Below are 21600 nucleotides of genomic sequence, written 5' to 3'. Positions count from 1 at the left end.
CTGCAACCACCCAGCAGCAATAGAGTCTTATTGTCAAGTTTTAGAAGTAACTAAGAGATTAACAAGGGCAATAACTTCTTTTTTTTTTGAAATATTTATTTATTATGTATACAATATTCTGTCTGTGTGTATGCCTGCTGGCCAGAAGAGGGCACCAGACCCTATGACAGATGGTTGTGAGCCACCATGTGGTTGCTGGGAATTGAACTCAGGACCTTTGGTAGAGCAGGCAATGCTCTTAACCTCTGAGCCATCTCTCCAGCCCAAGGGCAATAACTTCTAATGTTTAGTAGAGTCTGTGGACCCTAACTTGCCAATAACTCCAAAAGAGATAGCCAGTTCCTGGCACTGGACTTTTTGTTAGTCTCTGGTGTTATCTAGTAGGGTATCGTTACCTCATTAAAGGGTAACTCATTTTTAACATCTTATTTTATTTATGTGTGTATTTTAAGGAAACTTATGCCAGTAGTAGTTTTCCATATGACTTTTTCAAAAGGTCTTTAGTGGAACTTGTCCCTTCCTATTCCCTTCTCTGCCCTATCCTTCCTACCTCACCTCAGTTTAACCCTTCCTGTTACCACAGTTCCTTTTTAACCTGGTATAACAGAATATTCTATCTCTTCTCCCTTAAAAGCACCCCTCCCCTGCGAACCCTTAGTAACTTTCTGACATATGGGTATTCCAAGTGAAACAAATATATCTGAAGATTCAAAGCTACAGCCATGAGAGAAAACATGCATGAGCTGTTTGTCTTTCTGGGTCTGGGTCACCTTACCGAGAATGATCGTTTTCTTCCCCATCCATTTACCTGCAAATTTCACTTTTCTTAATTCTGAATACTATTCCCTTCTGCAGGTGTGCCAAATTTTCCTTATCTGTTTGGCAGTTGATAGACATTTAGGATGTTCACTGCAGATCTACAGAACATTCCACCCAAATTTAAAGAATACGTATTCTTCCAAGTTTTAGAGGTTTAGCCGCCCATGGAGCTTTCTCCAAAATAAACCACATAGTAGGACACAAAACAAGTTTCAACAAATATTGGAAAATTGAAATCACATCCTGCATTCTGTCTGGCCACTGTAAAATATGGCTTCTTTTCAGCAATAGAAATGATAAAAAGTATACAAAGTGAACAGCACCTCTGAACCAGAGTAGAGTGAAAAGAGATAAGTTTCCAGTTCCTAGAACTGGACTTCAGAAATGAAAACACGGCATATCAACATATGCATAATGAAGGCTGTGCTAAGGGGAAAGCTTATAGCACCATGTATGTACATAAAAATATTTGGGAGATACTTTTCTACTAATTTAATGGTGCACAGGAAGGTGTTAGAAAAACAAGAGCCATCAACAGCCCAAACAAGCAGACAGGAAGAAATCAAAATCAGGGCTGAGAGAGAAGGCTCGGCTCACCACCAGGATTAGGTCTGAAGTTAGTGAAGGAAATACAAAGAATCTATGAGACAACTGGGTCTTTAAAAGGTTGGCATGCCCTTACCTTAATTAGACAAAAGAGAGGATCTAAGTTTGTAAAATTAGATGAAAAAGAAGATATAGCAAACACTGTAGAAATTCAGAGAACCCTAGAGACATACTTTAAAAATCTGTATTACCAGCCATGTGGTGGTGGTGCATGCTTTTAATCTCAGCACGGCGGGGGGTGGGAGGGGAGGCAGGCAAATCTCTGAATTGAAGGACAACCTGGTCTACAAGTGCCAGTTCCAGGACAGGCTTCAAAACTAAAACTACAGAGAAATCCTGTCTCAAAAAACAATAAAGACAAAACTCGATTCCCCTCAACTGGAGACTCTAAAATAAATGGGTAACTCTCTAGAGATATTTTTGACCTAAAGTTCAATCATGATGAAGCAAATGATTTGCTTTCATCCTATAACAAGTAATGCAGCAGTCACAAACTGAGGAAGAGATGATCCCTGTTGACCTCAGTTTCATAGAGTTTGGTTCATGGTTCCTTGGTTCCATGTTTAAATGTCTCAAACATTTTCTATAAATGTAGATTTCTACAGACTGTTTTGAGCTTCTACAGTGGTGTTAGTGTGCACATATTTCAAGCTGAGACTCCAGAGAAGAGGCAGAAAGTAACAGAGATCATTATTACTAAGGAACTTAGTAGCTCATACAGACAAGGAAAAAAGAGCTGACACAAGGTTTTCCTGTTCTGTGAGCAGGGCAGTTTTCCATGGAAGTTGACCTGTAATAGCACCACACAGCAAACAGCCCCCTGCTCTTAGGAACACAGTCCTTCTCAGTGGTTTGAAGTTGTCCTTTTCTTCTCTTGTAGGTATAGAACAAGATGCAGTGAATACTTTTACCAAATATATATCTCCAGATGCTGCTAAACCAATACCAATTACAGAAGCCATGAGAAATGATATCATAGGTAAGCAGTCATGGGGGAAAGAACTGACTGGTTTCATTACTGACTAGGATTTTTTTCTTTAACATTATTATTGAGTTTTGTTTCTTTGTTTTCAGACAGGGTCTTACTATATAGCCATGGCTGGCCTGGAAAAAAAGGCTGGCCTCAAAGAGATCCATCTGCCTCTGCCTCCTGAGTGTTGGGATAAAGGCATATGCCCCCACACGCAGCCAAAAAAAATTATTTACAATTTTTATGTGTATATATGTGTGCTTACATGAATATATGTCTATCACATGAGTGCAAGAGCCCATGAAGATCAGAAGAGGGCATCAGGCCCTTGGAACTGAAATAACTGACAGTTGTGTGTGGCCCTGTGGGTGCTGGGTACCAGACCAGGTCTTCTGCCAGAACAGCAAGTGCTCTTAAAGTGCTGAACCATCTCTCCAACCCCAAGGAGATTGTGTGTGTGTGTGCACATACATGAAATATAACAGTTCTCTCCCTAGTTTGTTTTCTTCCTTCCTTCCTTCCTTCCTTCCTTCCTTCCTTCCTTCCTTCCTTCCTTCCTTCCTTTCTTTCTTTTTTTTCTAGACAGGAGTTCTCTGTGTATCCCTGGCTATCCTAGAACTTGCTCTCAAATTCACAGTGGTCCACCTGCCTCTGCCTTCCAAGTACTGGGGTTAAAGGCGTGTGCTACTACCACCCAGCTCCTAGTCTGTTTTCAAAGTGCCTTTTAAAAAAATTTAATATTTATTTTATATGTATGTGTGTGTGCTTGAATATTAACCATGTGCATGCAGGAGCCCACAGAGGTCAGAAGAGGGGCATTTGGTCCCCTGTAACTGTAGTTACAGGTGGTTGTGAGCTTTCGTGTGGGTACTGGGAAGGTCTTCTGTAAGAGCAGTAAATACTCTTAATTGTACTATCTCTCCAGCCCCCTCCCTCCGTACTTTTATTTTTTTTTTTTTTAAGAGTTGTTTGTTTATTATGTATACAGCATGCTGCCTGCATGTATGCCTGAAGTCCAGAAGAGGGCACCAGTTCTTAATAAGAATCTCGGGGGCTTGCGAGATGGCTCACAGTTAAGATCACTGACTGCCTTTCCAGAGGACGTGGGTTCAGTTCCCAGCACCCAGCTCACAACTATCTGTAACTTCTGTTCCTGAGGATCTGCTACCCTCACACAGACCTGCAGAGAATAAAAATATCAGTGCACATAAAGTAAAATAAGTAATTTATTAGAATAAAAAGAATCTCACAGATAAATACAATTTTGTAAATGAGGAAGCTTGAGAGTAGAGAAGTTAGGACATCACAGGGTTTGTGTGTAACTAGTTTTGTTTAGAGACAGGATCTCACTATGTAGGACTAGCTGACCTAGAACTTGCTATGTATACCTGAATATACTCAGATTCTACCTGCCTTTACCTTCTGAGGGCTGGAATTAAAGGTGTGAACCCCTATTTTCTTGGTGACAGTGTGTTCATTCTGTTAACATTAGCCTTATTTTATGACCTCAAATCCCTGCCGAAATCAGAGTCATAGAGGCAAACATTTAAAAAATGTATTTCCATCATAATATATATATGTGCATAGACAAAACTATGTCAGCAGCTATATTTCTCTATGGCTCAAAGTTTTACAATGGGGAGAAGAGGCACTGGAGAAAGACTAAGAGTACTTCATGGTGGGCGGTGGTGGCGCATGCCTTTAAACCCAGCACTCGAGAGGCAGAGGTGGGTGGCTCTCTGTGAGAGAGAATTCCAGGAAATGCTTACATTTTCTAATGTGTACTTAAGGGTATTTAGAAAGGATTCAGGTCCATAGTGAATGAAGGCTGTGTACAGGACAAATTAGAGAAGGAACATGGAGCTCATCTTTCTCCATATACGCACCAGTCTCTGTGGTCATTAATGTGAAACTCCACTTTCTCAGGCCCATACTTAGGTTTTATAGAGGTTTCATTGAGTGGGCATAGCTGAACATGATTTTTGGTCATGAGTCATCACCCTGCCTTCAATACCCCTCACTGAAAATCCTTACCCTCTCGTAGGCCATGGTCATAGGTCCCAGTCATTCTGGTGACCAGGCCCCTTTCTGAAACTCACTAGGGGTTCCTAACTACTGGCTGTCTCATAAACATATGATGAAGACTCTCATAACACCAGAGACTCCAAGAGCTGACTGCTAGGAAATTGGCCAAAGACCAAACACGTATCCCAGTATCACAGCTTAGTATTGTCTGGGAGAGTGGTAGATAAAGGGATCAGGATGTGACCCTTGAGGTTCTTGATGCCTCTTTAAAGACAGGAACAGAGCAGAACTGGCTATTACGGTTGCTTCAGGGTTTTTCTAGGGATATTTAACAGCCAGCTAAATAGTTTATGAATATACTATAATTTATTTAGACAGTTCTCTTCATAACTCTAACTTCTAAACTTTTAAATCTTATAAATAGTATTGCTGATTAAAGATAATTTAGTTTATCCAGAGGCAGGGACAGGTGGATCTCTGTAAATTTGAGGCCACCCTGTTCTACAAAGAATTGCAGAGACCAACTAGGGCTACATAGTGCCTGTCTCCAAAAAAGAGCTAATGTAGAAACTGCCAGATTACCCTGTAGAAGATACACTGGTGTATCCTGCTATTAGCAGTGGTACCAGTTTTCCTCGGCCCTAGTTAGCTTAATCATATACTATTAAATAATGTGTGAGTGTATTGGCCGAAGCAGTTTTATGCTGATTTTCTTTCTGCTTCATTTGATAACTCACAAGTTTATGTATCTTCATAATAGCCATTTTGTTTTTGTTATCATTTGTTGTTTAAATAGAAGAAAACTGGTGGTGGCTGGATAATGACAAGAGTGCCACCCACCTCTCCTTTGAAGTCATCTGTTGTGCCTTGGTTCAGTTTTTATTTGGGATGGGATGTGGGCCATTAATTACTGGTAATTTTTTACTTGTCATATATATATCCTGACTTATTTTCCTTTTTTTTTTTTTTTTTTTTTGAGACAGGATTTCTCTGTGTAACAACTCTGACTGTCTTGGAACTCACTTTGTAGGCCAGACCAGACTGGCCTTGAACTCAGAGAGGTCTGCCTGCCATGTGTCCTGACTTTAAAAAAATGATTTATAGCTGGGCAGTGGTGGTACACACCTTTAATCCCAGTACACAAGAGGCAGAGGCAGGAGAATCTCTGAGTTCAAGGCCAGCCTGGTCTGTTGTTTCAGGACAGCTAAGGCTACACAGAAAAACCCTGTCCCAAAAAAAAACCAAAACAAAAAAATTATTTTAAATTGTGTATGTACATATTTCTGTGTGTAGGTGTGAGCACGTGAGTTCAGGCATCTGTGGAGTTCAGAAGAGGGTGTCATATGCCCTGAAGCTGGAATTATAGGTGGTTGTGATCTGCCTCACATGGGTGCTGGGAACCAAACTTGAGTCCTCTGGAAGAGCAGAGGACTAACCACTGATCCATCTCTTACCCTATTCCCATTTGTTTTAATTGCCTTTTCATCTTATTTTTGGAGCAATGTGTTTTGGAGCATTGCTTGTCTTGTTCAGTATTTTGATCTGTTTTCCATATGGATACCTCAAAAGGTTTTTCCTGTTCTAAGATGTTACCTATACTATATTCTCATTCTTTTTATTTAGATATTTATTTAGATCTTTATTTGGGGGGTAGTGTATATACCGTGGTGGAAGCTGTACGACAACCTATAGGAATTTGTTCTCTTTTTCCATCACATGGGTTTTAGGTGTTGAACTTGGGTCATCAGGTTTGACAGCAAGTGCTACTGACCCATCTTGCCACCCCTTTTAGTTCTATTGGAAATGTCATGTGTATGCCCTAACTATTATTTCCAATTTGGTTTAAAGTGGGTATAGCTTGAATTTAGTAGAAATTCAATTGCTATTTCTTTCACAGCAAAGATTTGTGGAGAAGATGGACAGGTGGATCCCAACTGTTTCGTTCTGGCACAGGCTGTAGTCTTTAGTGCAATGGAGCAAGAGTAAGTTCATATTCTCACATTAGCATTCCTGGGAAATCTGGCTCCTGGTTAGAAAATGGACTTCACTCACTAAAAACAATGCACTTTTGAAGATTCAAGTCACTTGGATAAAGCCATTTGGGGTGATTGAGGCTGTAGTATATGACTGATAATCTGTTAATTTAATAATGCATGTCTTCAGATGGGCATCTGATTTGTTCATGATTTCAGTTTATGCTCTATAAACAATAATAAACTGTCTCCAGACTTTTTAAGATTATTTGCTGTGTGCCTGTAAAAATTTATATATTCATTCTTCGTGTTTTTTACGAGTTTTGTACAGAGCCACAAGTATGCCTGCTTTAAAGGAAGTTACAGCTCAATTAAAGAAACAGTTCATGTTCTTTGGTTACCTTAATATGAAGTAGCATGTATGAACTATCAGGAGAAAGCCACAAACTCATTGAGCAAGGGAGATGGCTTACAGCTGAAAGTAATCAGGAATAACATCTTGGGAAATAAGGCAGCCTTGACCCAGGTTTTTAAGATTTTGTAGGAATAAAGCCACGTGGTGGTGGCATACACCTTTAATCCCAGCACTTGGGAGGAAGAGGTAGACAGATCTCTGTGTGTCCAAGGCTAGCCTGGTCTACAGAGCTAGTTCTAGGACAGCTAGGACTACACAGAGAAACCCTGTCTCAAAAAATAAAAAGAAAACATTTAATAGGAATAGTTTTGGAAAGAGTGTTTTTTTTTTTGTTTGTTTGTTTTTTGTTTTGTTTTGTTTTGTTTTGTTTAGTTATGCTCTTTCCTTGGTCTTTCCCTCACTCTCTTTTTGTCCACATGCAGGCACTTTAGTGAGTTTCTGCGAAGTCACCATTTCTGTAAATATCAGATTGAAGTGCTCACCAGTGGGACTGTTTACCTGGCTGACATCCTCTTCTGTGAGTCAGCCCTCTTTTATTTCTCTGAGGTAAATTTTGCATTTTCTTTTATATTCTGTTAGAACATTCCAGCCCCATGCTGGGGATCTGTTTAAACAAAATGACATAGAAGAGATAAGTCATTTCCAAATGGTTGTTTTAGGTTGTGCTTTAGGCAAGAATGCTTTAATGGCATATTCATCAGGTTAAAGAGAAAACTCAGTGTAAAATAACTCTAGTTTTAAAAAAGCACTTTAGTTACACTATAAGAGAATACATTATAAAAAAAATTTTTTTGAACTGTTTTAAAGCCATAGAATTGAAAACTAGGAATATAACTCAGCAGAGTTCTTGCCTAGCATGCATGAAGCTCTGGGTTCAGTCTCTAACACCACACAAAACTAAGTGTGGTGCTGCAGACCTGTAATTCCAGCATTCATGAGGTGGAGGCAGGAGGATCAGAAATTCAAGGTTATCCATCCTTTGCTACATAATGACTTCGAGGACACCCTGGTCTACTTGAGCCTCTACCTCAAAAATAAATAAATAGGAGCTGGGGAGATAGCTGAGTAATAAAGTGCTTGCTGAATAAGCATGAGCACCTGAGTTCGGATCCATAGAACCCAAGCGGAAAAGCTGGGCATGGCCATACATTTATATGCTCAGCATTGGGAAGTGGAGACATGAGGCTTCTTGGCACCTGATGACTAGCTAGTCTACTCGGTTGGTGAGCTTTGGGCTACGAGACCATGTCTCAAAAAATAAGATGGGGTGCAATAAGGAACACATCTGATGTCAGCCTCTGCCTTCATACGCTCAAACATGAACACAGGTACTCCCAACATACATACACACACTAAGCGTGAATAAATAGCTGGGCATTGGTGGTACATGCCTTTAATCCCAACATTCAGGAGGCAGAGGAAGGTGAATCTCTGTGAGTTCGAGGCCAGCCTGGTCTACAGAGCAAGTTTCAGGACTGACAGCTACTGAGAAACCCTATCTCAAAAAACCAAAAATAAATAAGGCCATAGAGTTGTCTACTTTATTCCATTGCGGTAATTACAGATTACATTTCAGAAGAAAGAAAGGTTTTCCTATGTTCATCATTTTTACTTTTGCTACTTGATAGAATTTTTCAGTATATAATATTTGAAGCAAACTGTTAATCTCTATAAGACATATATGGTATTTTTCAATATTTATTCCTCTTATTGAAATCTTTTGTTGTTTAAAGATTTATTTATTTATTTATTTATTTATTTATTTATTGTGTATAGTGTTCTTTCTACATGTCTGCACACCAGAAGAGGGCACCAGATCTCATTATGGATGGTTGTGAGCCACCATGTGGTTGCTAGGAATTGAACTCAGGACAGTGCTCTTAACCACAGAGCCATCTCTCCAGCCCCTTATAGAAGTCTTTTTAAAAAATTATTAGCATATAATCATACATGATAATGAACTTCTTTATGACCTATTTATAGATGTACATAATATATTTTGATTATATTCACATAAATACTTTGTCGTTCCCCCCCCATTTCCGTCCTGTTCTCAACTGCCCCTCTTCTATTTGTTTTATGGGGTTTTTGTTGTGTGTGTGTTTTGGGGTGTGTGTCTTGTGTCCGTCCGTCCAAGTGAGTTTCATTAGGGTTGTTTACAGTAGCACGGACACTTACATTGACTTTACCTCTAAAGAACATGACTCTCCATCCCTCATCTGTCATTAACTTCATGTAATTTTGGGGGAACTATGTAGCCCCATGACCCCTTCTCCCTTCCACAACAAGGTTGTTGATGGGCCTAGTCTGTGGCGATCTTTGCAGGTAATCACAGCTGCTGATTACCTGAGTTCAGCAGGGGAACAGCCACACTGTGCCTGGGATTCAGTGTTCCACGTTACTTGTTCCCTTCCTCCAGCTCTAACATTGTTTCTGACTCCTCTTCCATGATTTTCCTCAAACCTTGGAGGGAGGGATACAGATGTCCCATTTACAGTTGCATATTCAACAGTCACTTACGGGACCTCTGTCACCACCACTGATCACTACAAAAAGAAGCTTTTCAGCCTGACATGGTGCTGCATACCTTTAATCCCAGCACTGGGAAACTGAGGCAGGTGGATCTCTCTGAGTTTGAGGCTATCTTGATCTACATAGTGAGTTCTAGGCCAGCCAGAGCTACATAGTGAGATCCTGTCTTAAAAAAAAAAAAGTCTCCCATCAAAACTATAGCACTATTCTATGTGTTTAAACATGTTATTTAGAAAGCATCTTGACAGTTGACAATCACATCATATTAACTTTGCAAAGCAACAGTAGTATCATACTCCCTAGGGCTTCTGACCTTCTTAGCCATGAGCTTTTTTGCCTGTGTTTAAACTACCAAATGTAGATTATTTCCTTTGAAGTGGGTTTCAGATATAATCAGAAAACAAATTGATTACCTCCATGACAGACTTGCTACACTATTGTACTAGTGAGCACAGCTTGCCTGACTGGTGAGGAGTGTTGAACACATAGTCCTTAGCCAGGTAAGATTGTAACAGTTCTCCCCTGTACACTGTACAGAGCCTTCCTACTTAGAAGCCTTTATTCCATTTCCAGCTAGATTTCTCTTTGTCATGTGATCAGTGTGATTTCTTCAGCAAATGGGGTCTTACCGTCTAGTTCTGGTGGGCGAACAGCTGCAGTGGCAATTGCCTGATACTATTTTGAGGGTCTTGGGGCCTCCCTGCTCAACAGCTTGTAGGAAGATAGCACTTTCTGGCACTTAAATTTGGTTTAATATCCTGTGGCTTCTGGGAGCAGCGTTATCCGCCTACAGCAGGTAAGGCTTGCAGCTTTATATAACGTTTATTAGGCTTTATCAGATGAAATGTTTTTGTTGTAAAACAAATGGCTATTTTAAAGATTCCTGTGGTAGGTTCTGGTTTAGCTGGCAGGAGGCCATAGGTTCACGGTCCCCAGCATCACTTGGCAGAACAACTCCCAGTTTCACAATACCACGACCTACATGTTTGAATTGGGCCTTTTGCAAGAGTGCATTGAACATACAGTTGACTTGCTTTACATTTTTTCCCTTTCTGACCATGCTTGAGATCAGTATTTGTTCAGATTATCTTTCTGAATGTTCATATGTCCTGATGGAATGGTAGCCATGATTAGGTATAAAAGAATTACTTTGGCTAATTCACTGTCATTACTGGTAAGGAAGTATGAGTCCAAATTTGATTTTTTTTTTTTTTAAACTCCAGTGAACTGAAATTTGTATCTCATTGTCCGTGGTATGGGTTTTTGTTGTTGTTAATTTTACTCCCCCAAAAGAATATTTAAAACTTGTCTACTATATGCTTCTAAAACTTGTTTCTGTGTTGCTGACGGGTGTGGAATGAAGGAGGTCTTTTTTACTTTATTACTAACTGCATGTAAGTTAAAAGTGGTGAGGAAACTGTTTCTTGTCTTACTATTTTGTGTTTTTCTTCCTAGTACATGGAAAAAGAAGATGCAGTGAATATCTTACAGTTCTGGTTAGCAGCAGATAATTTCCAATCTCAGCTTGCTGCCAAGAAGGGCCAGTATGATGGACAGGAAGCACAGAATGATGCCATGATTTTGTATGACAAGTAAGTTTGTTTGTCTGTGTGTTTTGAGCAGAACTATGCACTGTGGTAATAATGTTGAATCCTGTCAAAGGATTTCCCAGCACACTGCATAAAAGTTGATTTGGATGTGTCGGATGCAGAACTTTCCAGTCAGAGAACAAAAGTCCCTGCTGAGGAAATTGAGGATTTTTATATAGTAAGCAGGACTTGGGTGGGGGGGGGGTGTTCTTAGAAAAAAGCTATGTTGCTCTGGGTTTGATTAAGAAATCCTGTCTCGGGGCTGGATGGCTCAGCCACTAAGAGCACTGCTGCTCTTCAAGAGGATTGGAGTTCTATACCAGCACCCACTTTCCAACTCATAAGCACCTCTCACTTCAGATACAGGGAACTCCGTGCCTTCTTTTTGACCTCTTCATGCACCAAGCTTGCACATGACACACAGACATACATACAGACAAGATACTCAAACACATAAAATAATATTAATAATAAAATATATATAGAACATCACCTTAAAAAGGAAGAAAGAAGCTCTACCTCAAAGGAGAAAGTAGATAAGTCATCAACAAAGACTCTTAGCATCACTCTGTGGCCTCCACACACATATGCAACACATGCGTGCTCTCTTGCACGTGACCATGTGTGCATACATACATACATATGTGAAAAGAGAAAAAAACAATTGAATTTTGTCAGGCAACAAAAGCTTGAAAGCAAATTTCACACAAACGCATTGATGGAGAAGTGTGACACTTAGAAGAAACTGAGATAGAGGCAGCGTGTGTAGAGCCTCTGTGGACCAGCAGCTAGGCTCCATCATTCCCAGCATCAGAAAAAGGAAAGAAAACTTGAGTTTGGGTATTAAAAATGTTGTTTCTAGAACATAATAGAAATACACTAAACTAATTGGAACAGATTGGAAAGGGTGTGACTTTATCATAGGTTCTACTACATTGATAATAAATGCTAGTTTATTGGGTTTTTTTTTCCAGTAGTTTTATGACTTTTGTCTTTAGTGGTAGGAATTGAACCCATGACCTTGTATATGCTAAGCATGCCTCTACCTCTGGGCTACACCAGCCAGTTTCTCATTTGTTTTCATCAAAGACAAGAAATTGGGGGAAAAAATCATTTTATAAGTAAACTAAAACATCTGCTTGGGAAAGTGAGAGAACTGGCCAGCCCCATCGCCATGTTGTCCCTTACATTCATCTTTATTTTTTTCTTTTAATCACTGCCTGGCCCATTAGTTCCAGCCTCTTATTGGCTAATTCTTACACATTGATCTAACCCATTTCTAATATTCTGTGTAGCACCATGAGCTGGCTTACCAGGAAAGATCTTAACCTGCGTCTGTCTGGAGTGGAGAATCATGGCAACTGCCTGACTTGGCTTTCTTTCTCCCAGAATTCTGTTCAGTCTACTCTGCCTACCTAATTTTCTGTCCTATTAAAGGGCCAAGGCAATTTCTTTATTTAACCAATGAAATCAACACAAAACAGAAGACTCTCCCCCATCATTTCCCCTTTTTCTGTTTAAACAAAAAAGAAAGGCTTTCACTTTAACATAGTAAGATTACATATAACAAAACAGTTATCAAGCAAGAATTACAGTTACAATATTCATATCTATTTTATCTTTTATCATAACTAAGGAAAACTATAACTGTCTATTCATTATTCAACTCCATCAGAGACTCCAGAAGAATATAATATTACCTAAGTAAACAAGAAATAAGAAACTTCAAACTCTAGAAATGACAGAGACATCTCGCTGCCTGGACAGTCACCCAAAGTTCTTTTGTACCGTTAGGGCATCCGTCTTCGGCCTTCAGGCCCATAATGTCTACCAGACATTTCCATGAAGCAGGAAAATTCAAAGACAGTTCAGTCACTTTCTGCTGTATCCTGCAGAATGTCTCGCAGACTCTTTCATGAATCAGGAACCCTGAAAGACCATCTCACCTTTTGGCAAGTTCAGCAGTCCTCTTTCTGCGGGTTCTTTGTGTCCAGTTTATGCATCAGTCCAGGCAAGAGCAGTTTCTTGCCCAAATAGCTATCAAGCTCCATAAGGATCCTCTTCGATGCCCATCTTCCTCTTTAAGTAGCTGGTGCTGCCAGCAGCAGACGTGTCTCATTGTCATGAAAAGCCCTAAGTTATTAAAACATTTAAAATGCCATATTCTGCAGTCTTTGAAAGATATGAAGAATGCCTATCTAACTGAAATATATCTCTATATATCTAGAAAATCTAACTAACATGACTACAAGCTTGACTATTATTGATGATTATCCGTTAGCCACCTATATTTCCTAATTATACATTACATTTTTTTTTTAATTTTTTTTTATTTATTTATTATGTATACAATATTCTGTCTGTGTGTATGCCTACAGGCCAGAAGAGGGCACCAGACCCCATTACAGATGGTTGTGAGCCACCATGTGGTTGCTGGGAATTGAACTCAGGACCTTTGGGAGAGCAGGCAGTGCTCTTAACCTCTGAGCCATCTCTCCAGCCCTATACATTACATTTTTAAATGAACTACACAATCACAATACCTTAATCAAGATCAGAAATACATATACATATAACAAAATTGACCTTAAAATCCATACCAATGCAAATTATTCATATCTATATCATATCCCCCTTTAAATGTAAAAGAACATTTATAAACAATATTTGGGAACATGGCACAGTTTTTTTTCTCCAAACTGCTTCCTGCTGAATGGGGGCGCTGTTATTTAGATCTTTCATGGGATAACCTGTCTGCCAGGTTCATCTCAGTTGGCACTTGAGTGAAGTAATTTTTTGAGAGTGTTCACAGCAACCTTTCAGGAGGGCGTGGTCTATCATACCATATTGGGATAGAAGCAATCCACAGAGTCTCATCCTCTGTGAAAACAAAAGAAGACCCTCTCCAAAGCATCACCATATCCTTAGACCCAAATTTTGAAGTCATAATACCCTTATGAAATCCATTCTGGTTCTGCTTGGCAGCCCATATAATGAAATGTCTCTCTGTACTTAGCTCCTTTACAGTCAAAAATTTTAAAGAAAACACAATAATACAAAGAATCCAGACTCTCTGTGAATTTTCCATTTTTACGTGGCTTATTTTTCTTTATTTCTTTTAATCTATAACTATCTGTACTCTGTCTCTTTAAAGACTTTACCCCCCTTTTTTTTAAGGGCATTAACTTTATTTTCTCTATATATTTTTTTTCTCTCTCAAGCCTACATACACTCATCCAACATTGTGATCCATTTAGTGGTCTGAATCTGTCCTATTGTGAATCTGTAATTTTTTTTTTTTTTTTACTATCCAGGAGCAGTTCTTAAAATGCTAAGCTCTTAAAAACTGTTTGCACCATGTAGGGTTAATTCGGTACTGCCTGTTTACTGCCAGTCTAAACCTTAACTGCGCTGTTATTACGGTAATTACGATCATTCCTGCCTGAGGTCAGCACAGTTCAGCATGGAGCAGCTGCTCCTGCCTCACATCCATTTGGTGCCCCTGAGCTGTGCACAGTTCCAGGCACACAGCAAGTCCACACTGGAGCCACAGTCAGCAGTTTAATTCTGAGACTGAGCGTGTAGCACAGAAACTCTTTTCATCCAAATTATAGCCAAATCTGACACGCAGAGCACTGCATAGTCTGAAAACATCTCTCTGTATGGCAGCAGGAATCCGCCATGCTCTTCAGCCTGCCTAAGCCTGATTCTGCCATCTGCCCAGGTGCAGGCGGGGAGTGCTGAGCCAAGGGCTGGTCTCAGCTACTTTCCTCCCCATCCAGAGCGGGAACACAAACATCCAGTCCCATAAAAGCCATTGAAATGGTTTAAAGCCAGAGTTCACACTGGCAGCACAGCCCCAGGAAGCCGCATTTTAAAGCAAGCAGCTTTTTTCCTGCTGAGGCTGAGTCAGGAAAATTTTTCTGCAGCACACTCTAGCAAACAGCAAAAAGCTGTGGTAAACTCTGTTTTTTCTGTGTTTAAAATTAAGCTCTCTCAGGTTTTATGTGAAGTTAGTTACCACGTCTAGACGCCACTCTGTTGTATGAGGGCGAGCGGCTGGCTGCTTCCCACCACCCAGCTAGCTTTACCCGAAATAATTACACGGAAACTGTATTCTTTTTTTTTTTTTAAATATTTATTTATTTATTTATTATATATACAATATTCTGTCTGTGTGTATGCCTACAGGCCAGAAGAGGGCACCAGACCCCATTATAGATGGTTGTGAGCCACCATGTGGTTGCTGGGAATTGAACTCAGGACCTTTGGAAGAGCAGGCAATGCTCTTAACCTCTGAGCCATCGCTCCAGCCCGGAAACTGTATTCTTTTAATCACTGCCTGGCCCATTAGTTCCAGCCTCTTATTGGCTAATTCTTACATATTGATCTAACCCATTTCTAATATTCTGTGTAGCACCACGAGCTGGCTTACCAGGAAAGATCTTAACCTGCATCCGTCTGGAGTGGGAGAATCATGGTGACTGCCACATTCATCTTTTCTTGTGAGGAAATTGTTTGTATCCACAGACAGTTGAAAAAAGTGACTTGAGGATTAGAGAGCTTTACGGGCCTGGGGACTGGACCAGTGACTCACCAATGAAGAGCTCTTGTTTGTTCCTTGCTTTTCAAAGGGCTCAGCTTCTATTACCAGCAGCCCCTCAGGCAGCTCATAACTCTATGAAACTCCATCCCTAGGGGATTTGACACTGTATTCTGACTCCATAGACACCTGTACACATTTTGCACATTCATACAGACAACACACACATGAAAAGAATTAAATATAAAAGCAGGAACCCTGTGGTGTTAGAATGAAAGGGCCAGGCATATCTAGACCATTGGTTACTAAACATGGAACTATGGGTTTGTGTTAAGTTGTCTGTGTAATAATCATTTAGGAGGGGCTAGCAAGATGTCTCAGTGGTTAAAAGTACTGGATGCTCTTCCAGAGGACCTGATTTCAATTTCCAGCACCCATATTTCAATTCAAAACCACCTATAACTCTAGTTCCAGGGAATCCAAAGCTACTAGGCACCCACATGGTACACAGACACACTTGTAGACAAAACACCCAAATATATAAAATAAATAGAATCATTCTTAAAACGATTCACCTAAGAGCTTGTTAAAAATTCACTTCCATGGGGCTGGAAAGATAGATTAGAAGTTAGGGGCACTGGCTGCTCTTCCAGAGGACCTGGATTCAGTTCCCAGCCCCCACATGGTGGTTCACAATTGTCTGTGACTCCAGTTTTAGGTGGTCTGACACCCTCATACAGACATACATGCAGGCAAATCCCCAGTGCACATTAAATAAATAAATCTTTTTTTAAAAAATTCACTTTCAGTCCTGTGTATTAGATTCTGATTCAGCAGGATTGAGAGACTCAGAAATGCTTACTCTTGAAAACATTTGATAATTCTGAGGGATTTTTCTGTTTTGAAGGTAAGGAACTAAGTCACATGAAGGACATTGTTTCTCAAAGTCACAGAGCAAGGTAGTGGCAGAACTTTAGTAGAGATCTAATTCTTCATGTTCAGCCGAGTACTCCCTGCTATGGGGAGTTAGGGGAAGGTAGTAGGCGAGGAAGTGATGCTGTTGGATGGGAAGAATGCACAGTAGAAGTTTGGTTGAGGGTGCCTGGAAGCTGAACTCATGGGAGAGTATTTGTCGTTGCTTACAGCACGGGAGAGGTGCTTTCTGCTATGGAAATGCTGGTGAAAAGAGAACAGTTTCTGAATGCTGGAGCAGAATAGTGGCCAGGGCCCCACTCAGGCCTGGCTGGAGCTCAGGAACCGCACAGAGCAGATGCAGTACCACGCATCCCATTGCTCTCCGGGAGTCACTCTCCGGAGACTAGTGTCCTACAGCTGATGTTGTGTTAGTTGGTTGTCAGGTTGGACTTTGTAGTTTCCTGCTTGTTTCCTCTTTCTTATATGCATCATCATCCCTCTGTGTTTGTTTCATAGATGGAGACAGACACCCCTGGACTATTCAAAAGTTTTCTTTTCCCCCTGCTTGCACTGCTTTTTTGTATCCATAATCAAAGCACTAAATATCAGTTGCACTACATTCCATTATGTTCTCATTAACTACTCTTTCCTTTCTTTTCTAAATTATCAGCAGGTCCTTTGAGTTAACTCCTGTTAAATCCATCCACTTCATCTTTAGTACTGTTTGTTTTGGGGTTCCCACGTGTTTATTGTTATTTTGTAGGTATAGTGGTATGCTCTTACTTTATGTACAAGTCTTTTTTTCAGGGAAAATGATAGGGTCTTGGGAAAATTTCTTACATAAACTCCTTTTTAAATTTTAAACAGAAAACAGGTGCCTATTAAGTATGTGTAGCTGGTTGATTTCTTTGCCTCCGTATAACCTGACTCACAACTAAAATAGCAAAATTTATTCTGGCTATAAATGGCTGGGCACCTAAAGGTGTTTGGAAGGGAAGTGAGAGGAAGCAGGTTTCCTAGAGTGTCGGGGTCTGGTGCCCCAACATAAACTATCTTTCTCTCTGGACCAGCGTGGAGGCGTGGAAATAATTGAGACACAGTTCACACAGCAATATCAGAAGGGAGTCTCGGGGTTCATCCAAATCCTGAAGGTCACCTGTATTTATTTTCCAAATATTTTTTATCCCCCAAGATTAACTGAGGGGAAAGTTCATTAGCATCCTGTTTCTGGGGTAGTAAGACTAAAGTCACATCCGCAGCTCTGTCACTAGTTTGGGATTGACACCTCTTCTCAGGCTATCTTCATAATTACAAAGAAAGGATCAGCACAACACCAGCATATCCTGAACTCCGGAGACAGCCAGTCTGAAGATGCTTTTGGCACCTCTGTTGCTATTGTGGCTTGAGAGGCTGGCTGCTGATGCAGAAATGTGTGACCTGTATAATATTACCACACACTAGAGGAAGTGAGAATAATAAGGTTGCACAGTGGCACTTTGCTTAGCTGGTTCTGTAGTTTCAGATGAGGGTGCCGGAGTATGGACCGCTGTTTACACTTGTGTACAGTTTGGTTTTACTTTGGATCTCTGTCTGCCATAGGTACTTTTCCCTCCAAGCCACACACCCTCTTGGATTTGATGATGTTGTCCGATTAGAAATTGAGTCCAATATCTGCAGGGAAGGTGGGCCGCTTCCTAACTGTTTCACGACTCCATTACGTCAGGCCTGGACAACGATGGAGAAGGTAACTAGATCTTCAAATAGTAAACTACAAGAGTTTTACTTGTGGAGCTTGAAAATGCATTGTATAGCACAACAGTGGAAAACTGAAGTGGTATAGCATAGTGATTAAGAGCAGTGATTAAGAGATTTGCACCTTGACTTGGTATGTATTAACCTCACTTGTGTAGGCTGAGTGGCCCAGGCAGTCACTGAACATCACATTGAAACACTAATTTTGTGGTTTTTGATCATTTTTTAGATATCACTAACAGCTTAATAATAATGTCAGTATTTATAAACAACTTATTTAATGATTTAGGACATATTTGTAGGAATTGTACTGAGTCCAGGGCAAATTTATGAATTTACGTCACTGAAACATTTCATGCTTATCCAGGTGGAAAGGGATTGATTAAGCACTATTATAAAATGCCAGACACACACACACACACTTGGACTTAGATGCTAGGGAGGTAGCTCAGTCAAATTTGAGTTAGGATCCTCAGTGATTTCTTAAAAAAACAGGTGTGGAGAGGTAGCTTCTTGTAATCCTAGCACTGAGGACCTAGAAACAGGAGGATCCAGCCAATCAGTGAGCTCCACGTTCAGTGAGAGACGCTGTCTTCAAAGATAAGGTAGAGAAGTGTTTGAGGAAGATACCTAAAATCAGTCTTTGGTTTTCACTTACATGCACATACACACATAAAAAAACTAAATTTAAAAGAATTAGTATAAAAGCAAGGTATAACAAAGCTAATGTAATAAAGTATCAATAACGAACCAAGATAGTAACTTTTTTTGATTTGAAAGGAAAATCCAAGTCTGGGGGATGGGGTATAAAAAATGTAAACTTAATGAGAAGTAAAATACAAAGAAACAATGTAGTTGGGCATACAACCTTCAATCTCAGATAGGTAGGAATTAGTGTTCACAGCTAGGAGATTTGGGGTGGCTTGGTTGGTAATGTGCTTGCCTTATAAGCACAGGAACTTGAGTTTGATTCCTGGAAGTCAAACAGAAATGCTGAGTAGAGTGGCATACATCTGTAACATTCCTGTGCTCACCGGCCAGCCAGTGCAGACTAAATTAGCGACCTCCAGACCAGTGAGAGACCATCTCAAAGGAGCAGACCAAGTTCCTGAGGATGACACACATAAACTGACATATTACACAAAAGAGAAGGACAGGTAGGATATTTTAGAGGTCAGTTCCCAGAACACATGGTGTAAACAGAGTACTAACACTTGAAAGTAGTCCTCTTACCTCTACATGTGGGACATGGACACCTACTTACACATATGCGTGCATGTGTGCAACAGTAAATAAAATTAAATTGAAAAAAGAAAAGTGAAAATTCAGTGACAGCTTGAGCAACTGAGGGAAATCCTGTCTCAAAAAATAAAAGTGATTGTGTCTAACTCAGTGGTAGTGTGCTTGACTGTCATGTGAGAGATCTTGGGTTCCATCCTCAGCACTTTTGGGAGAAGGAGGACAAAATAGCTCTTAATAAATGTTGATTGGTAAGGAATTTGTACTAGGGTTTTTTGTTTTGTTTTTGTTTTTTCAGCGGTATGGGGGCATTGGAGACCCTTCAAGACAGAATTTGATTATGTGGCCCAGGTTAGCTGTGAACTCATGATCTTCTGCCTCCACCTTCCAAGTGCTGGTTATAGACATGAGCCACCGTGCCTCCACTACGCTGCCCTAATATTAAGAGTAGCTGACTAGCAGGTAGTTAAAGGATATGAAGACATGAGTGATGCATTCAGCAAACACTTTTGAGTATTTCTACACTGGTTGTTGTTGTTGGTAAACCAATGGGGCTTTTGACCTTTGAAACTTAGGTCTATGAGAAGACATTCCATTAGACAGACATATCCACAGTTGTGCTAAGTGCTGTGAAAGCCGTCTGTAGTGGAAAATAAAAATGATAAATATGAGTACTTACTCAGTATATTCAACCCATTAATAATTCCTAATGACTGTAAAAACATGCTCCAATTAGCATTTATTCAACAACTATCCTTAGTTACTTGGAAACAGATAAAAAAAAAAAACTAGCATTGGGAAGCTTGTACAGATAATTTGATGTGTTGCAAGTGATATACAATGATAACATCCTTTTGATATTCACCATATATTTGAAGGTTAGAATTTAACTTAGCGGTCATATTCCTTGTAATTTTTTGTTTACTAGTTCGGGGAGTTATTTTGGTTTGGTTTGGTTTGGTTTTTTGAGACAGGGTTTCTCTGTGTAACAGCTCTGGTTGTCCTGAAACTTACTTGGTAGACCAGCCTTGCTTCTAACTCACTGAGATCTGCCTGCCTCTGCCTCCCGAGTACTAGGATTAAAGGCATTCACCTCTGCCTCCTGGCCCCTTTGTAATTCTTTAAAGGATTTTTTAGTTTTAGTTTTCATGTCTGTGTATAAGTTTGGATACCTGGGTGAAGGTGCCCATGGAGGTCAGAGGTGTTCTGTCCTCTTGGAGCTTAAGTTACTGACATGACTGTTAATGATAGACTTGTAGATAAAGCTTTTAAAGTTAAGTACTAGATGTGTTTGATTTTCATTTTTAAAATGCTGTTCCTCTTTCAGGTGTTTTTGCCTGGTTTTCTGTCCAGCAATCTTTATTACAAATATTTGAATGACCTCATCCATTCAGTTCGAGGAGATGAATTTCTTGGAGGAAACATTTCACTGGCTGCTCACGGCTCTGCCTGCCTTCCTGAAGAGTCTCACTCAGGTGGTTCCGATGGCTCCTCTGCTCAGGTATCAGCTAATGTTAGTCTTTCCGTGGGAAGGAAGGCATACAGAGCCTTTCCTTCGAATGCCAGCAGCCGATCCCATTGATATGTTTAAAGTAGTAGACACAAGAAAGTAAAATCAACTTGCTTGTAAATTCTAGTCAAACTGCCAGTTGTGATTAGGCTTATGTAATACTGTGAGTATCATGCTCTTTCACTAAAGCTTCCGTCTGCTTGGCAACATGGCTTTTCATTTAATAACCAAGTGTGTTTGTATTCATGCACAGCAGTGTGCCTGACGTGTGCAGAGGCCAGAGGTCAGCCTTGGATATTAATCCTCGGGCCTTATTCACCTTGGTTTTGGGACAGAATCTTTTACTGGCTCAGGACTTGTTATTAGGTTAGGCTAACTGGCCAGCAAGGTCCAGGAACCTGCCTGTCTGCACCTCCCCAGATGCCATGACCTGCATGGCTTTCAGATTGACCTGACTGTGTTGACATTGACAGTAACATATACAGAAAAACTGGGATCGGGTAGGCATACACTCTGATGGAGGTGCATTAGCAGCCCTGAAATTCAGTGTATTTGTTATATAAAGCTGAATTTAAATAGGGGGCTTTTTGGGGGAGCTGTCTCAGGCTGCAGTCATCCAGGAAGAAGCAGCAATGGTTGATATTTTCTGCAGCACCTGTCAATATCTGTACTTAGACCAAGGGAAGGCCTTGCCAATCCCATGGTTCTGAGG

The 21600-nt window shown here is 40.3% G+C and overlaps 1 protein-coding gene across 2 annotated transcripts in view; it reads left to right on the top strand.

The window, feature by feature from the left end:
* The window catches only part of Akap10 (A-kinase anchoring protein 10), a 76518-nt gene that overhangs the window by 20686 nt on the left and 34232 nt on the right, over nucleotides 1-21600 (top strand). For both annotated transcript variants that reach the window (XM_057774550.1, XM_057774551.1), the window contains exons 5-10: nucleotides 2306-2404; nucleotides 6318-6402; nucleotides 7231-7354; nucleotides 10796-10932; nucleotides 17987-18131; nucleotides 20706-20879. In XM_057774550.1, the coding sequence (XP_057630533.1) occupies nucleotides 2306-2404; nucleotides 6318-6402; nucleotides 7231-7354; nucleotides 10796-10932; nucleotides 17987-18131; nucleotides 20706-20879 (764 nt within the window). The remainder of the gene's footprint in view (nucleotides 1-2305; nucleotides 2405-6317; nucleotides 6403-7230; nucleotides 7355-10795; nucleotides 10933-17986; nucleotides 18132-20705; nucleotides 20880-21600) is intronic.

This window comes from Chionomys nivalis, chromosome 7, assembly GCF_950005125.1.
Source record: "Chionomys nivalis chromosome 7, mChiNiv1.1, whole genome shotgun sequence".
NCBI lineage: Eukaryota > Metazoa > Chordata > Mammalia > Rodentia > Cricetidae > Chionomys > Chionomys nivalis.
This window is presented reverse-complemented; position numbering and strand designations above follow the sequence as displayed.